The 4,013-nt window shown below is 31.5% G+C and overlaps 1 protein-coding gene across 1 annotated transcript; it reads right to left on the bottom strand.

Annotated features, from left to right (window-relative positions):
• Positions 1-240: 240 nt before the first annotated feature.
• LOC108337880 (uncharacterized) lies at positions 241-1,432 on the bottom strand. The gene has a single exon (XM_017574476.2). The coding sequence runs from the start codon at positions 1,169-1,171 to the stop codon at positions 545-547; it is 627 nt and encodes a 208-aa protein (XP_017429965.2). The 5' UTR covers positions 1,172-1,432; the 3' UTR covers positions 241-544.
• Between the last annotated feature and the right edge of the window lie 2,581 nt (positions 1,433-4,013).

Here is a 4,013-nt window from a genome sequence, read left to right as displayed (position 1 = left end):
AGTTTTAAATTATAATTTAAGATAAGTTTTAAATCATAATTCTAAATCATTTTGAAATGAACTCTAAAATTAATTCTACATTGTAAAAATTGAGTTCTACGTTTATTTATATATTTTAAATTGACAATATACGATTTCCAACACAAAAAGGTGATGGATGAGAGGAAAACTTACAGTAAGATTTGTTGTATTGAAATTAATCTGCTATCACAACCTCATATAGAATTGAGGATTCGGTAGTTAATTAACATAAACCTTATTTGTTTAAGATTGGAAGCGTAGTGCAGTAAAATTATTTAACTATGGTGGTGATGATCTGGTATAGGCTATTGAATCCCAACATAAAGGGACTGCTACATATAAGTCTAAAATCAAAAGTTAGAAATCAGAACAAGAGGTGAAGGAATCAACACCTACAGAAGGTAAGCAGGTTAAAGATATATGATGCACTTCATTACTATAAAAATCAGTTTGGCACATACAATCTATCCAACTAGGCACGTTTATTAACACCAATCATAGACAGTAAAGCAGCTACAACATGTCACAGAAAATCTCCAAGAAGTACCTTCTTGAATATCGATGAATAACACCCTCGCGACCTGGCATTACCAAAAGACAAACTGGAACCAGTCACCTCATACATGTCTTCATCTTCTACACCCTTCCTCGGGTGTATCATCGGAGAAGATGGCACGGAATATGATGTGGGCCGTGGCGAGGAGAATGACAAAGATGACGATGATGAAGAAGAAGACGGGGAAGAAGAAGAATAAGACCAAATGTTTTGAGATCCAGTTTGTGAAGGAGCACCACCTTTTCTAGTAGCACGTTTGGGAAATAGAGTTTGCAAAAAGCTAGATTTTGGCGAGTTCTTGTTCTTGACCTTGGGAGTTGTCTTTCCGGAAGCATTTTGGAAATAAGAGGGTGGTGGTGTGAGGGGAGGGAGAGAGTTTTCTTTGAATCTAACCTTTGGGGTACCTGGTTGAGATTCCCACACAAAGGGAACCGAAGAAGATTCAACATGGTAAGCTTCATTGGAGAGATTGGAGAAATTCCTGGCTAGCTTATCATGATCAAGGAACATCACCATGTCCTTCTCTTTCCTATGAGGCCTTTGTACAACAATGTTAGAAGGCCTTTGGAGAGTGGTATTAGAAAGCTTTGACATGGTAAATAATTACGAGCTAGCTATGCTATGTAGGTGTGGCTGAATAGTTATGTTATGTATATATGAGTAAGTGTTGAAGATGGGAAAGTGCAAAAGAGACATGTTCAAAGGGTTTTGGTGATGTGAGGGAGTAGTTTAAGACTTTTTTTTTTTATGTTAAAAATGGGAATCTATGGCCATGAGATTGGCGATTGGTAGTGGGTGGCCTATGTATGTTTAAGTGGTTTCCACATTCCAGTGGAGTTTGCGATGGTTGAATATATTAGAAAAGAAAGTGAAGTCAACTATATACAATTGTGGCAGGTTAGTTAATGGCGCTTAGTTCACGTAAAGATAATAAAATGCCTCTTTAATGATTATTTTCTCATAGATTTATAGTTCCTAGGATCGACTCAGATCGATTTCATTTGTTTAATATTCTGTCAAACATTATGAACAAAGGATGAAGTGGAATACAAGGCTCTAATCGTCCCACTATTTTTCTTTTCCTTTTCAATCTCATCTTATTTACTCATTTTGATAATCTTCTCCACAGCTTTGCTTGACTCCAATACTGTCGTGCCAGAAACCCTAGAACGACACAATCAAAGCCTGAAAATTGCTGAGATATTGTACGACAGAGAAGACAACATCAATAAAAAATCAGCATATATAAAAACTTAATACGGCTTCCAATCCAAGACAAAAAATTCTGACAAAATTCTATCTTTTAAGACAATAATTTTATAAGTTTTTTTCGTGTATGATATCAAATTTTCTCATATTTAATATAAGATTTAGATTTATACTTAAATTTCCAACAATATAATAATAAATTAAAAATAAACAAGAGTTTATGTATTTTTAAGTATAAAATAACTGATACTCTCATCTAAGAAAATTGTATATAATTAGTTTGCTACAATAGGTAATTGTAAATAAAGGACAATGTAAAACAGTTTTGCATTATCATCTGTATATAGCCATCAAATCACATGTTTCCAAAATGATCCATTTGTTTTAGTTGGTGCAATGTTTTTCTTAATGTGAGTTAGTTGAATATAATATGAATAAGGAAGAATGATTATTGAGAAACTTTTCTTCAAGAAACAAAAGTGTCGCTTTTGAATTAAAAAGGCTATAAGAAAAAAACTATTTTCTATCTAAAAAGCAAAAGTTTAACTAATCATCTATTATAGTTTCTGTAATATTTTCAGGATATCTCTGAGATAAACGTGTCGATTTAACATCTTAACAAATAGAGTGAATAACTCAATACCTTAACAACCGTGTTAATTGATTTACATTGTACAAAACATATTCTAAAAGTCTTGCTAATATGCTAAAACAAAGAACGAGTCACGTCACTGTTCAAAGAGTTCTTCCTTTTAGTTGTAACAACGTCTTCTGAATTAGTCTTGCAATAAATCTTATACAACCAATGGTTAAAAAAACATCCCTTCCCAATGGAGTTATTGGATGTTTATTATTGCATTACGCAATTCAATGTTTGTTTGAATACAAAATGATCTTAACCATCCATCTCAAGAACAAGACCAAGACAAGAAAAGAAAAACATGGCGTAAGGCAATACCAACCCTAATTAATGAACGGAAGAAAGATGGAGAAGAACACGTGCTACTCTTTCTCGAACCACGTGCCTTGTCAGTTCTCCTTTACTCTAATTGTTTTGGTCAACTATTTTAGATCCAATGCTCCTTTTCCCTGTCATGCAGGCAAATAAGGAATACTTCATTCATTCATTTCATTCATTGTTTTTATTATAGTTTTTGCATAGTCAGAATTAGACAGTGTCTGCATATTAAACTCTAAAATGGAAGAACCTTATTTAGTATAATATAGCAAAGAAAATTGTGAGTGGTTTATGTTGTGTGAAGACAAGAAGAGAGTGAACAAAGATGCATGTTACCCACTTCCCAATGGCACTTTCCCAACAAACAGCATCAGTTAGGCCATCACAATCACTGTTAGTATAGCAATACTTTTGTAATATTTAATGGAATGCTAACATATTATTTGGTGAAAGAACAGCAAGACTACAAAAGTGATGAGAAGGCACAAATTGAGACTTGCTAACGGCATCTCATAGTAACTTAAATCTGACTCTCCAATTTTGATCTCATCATCCATATCAGAAAAAGTGTAACTTGTTTATCAAAGTCCACTTCTCAAGGGAAAACGACTCAGGGATTGTTTTTCTGTAAGGAACCAACCAAGAAATAAGAATATACACAACCAATCTTTGGTCTTTTTCTAGATTATTACCAGCTAAGTTTTATGTGTGATATCTAAAATAACCCAAGTTGCTGCAATTGTTTAGTTTCCTACTTAAATCTTATGAGATCTTGGCATTTATATATGTGTATACATGCATTTTAATTTTTGGATTTTTGAAGAGAAGGGTTGTAGTTTCAATTTGTATCTTTTTTAATAAAATTATATTTTTTTATATTTCATAATTTTCTAATTTTATAATTATATATATTTTTTAATTTATATTTTATAATTTTAAAGGACTTTAAAAATAATTTTTTAATTAAATACAATAAATCTTTAAGGGATATTAATCATTATTGATCTTAACACATCATTATATGACATATTTATGTAAGATAAAATTACTATAGCAGTAATATAGTTAATAGAAAAAAATCTAATGACAGAAATTCAATTGAAAATTTAAAAAAAATGTGAGAACTCAATACATCACAAATATTTAAGAGGGACTCAATAAAAAATTTTGAAATTTTTTAGTTACTCAAAATACAATTAAAAGTCTGTATATATTTGTATATATTTAATAGTCGTGAATTAATTACAAGGAAGTACACATAAAAATTAG

The sequence above is a fragment of the Vigna angularis genome, chromosome 7, assembly GCF_016808095.1.
Source record: "Vigna angularis cultivar LongXiaoDou No.4 chromosome 7, ASM1680809v1, whole genome shotgun sequence".
Classification (NCBI taxonomy): Eukaryota; Viridiplantae; Streptophyta; class Magnoliopsida; order Fabales; family Fabaceae; genus Vigna; species Vigna angularis.
The sequence above is the reverse complement of the archived record's forward strand: the minus strand, read 5'-3'. Positions and strand labels throughout refer to the sequence as shown.

What these genes read in the sequence shown, in the direction of transcription:
- LOC108337880 (XM_017574476.2), bottom strand. Translation starts at nt 1,171, where the DNA reads ATGTCAAAGCTTTCTAATACCACTCTCCAAAGGCCTTCTAACATTGTT.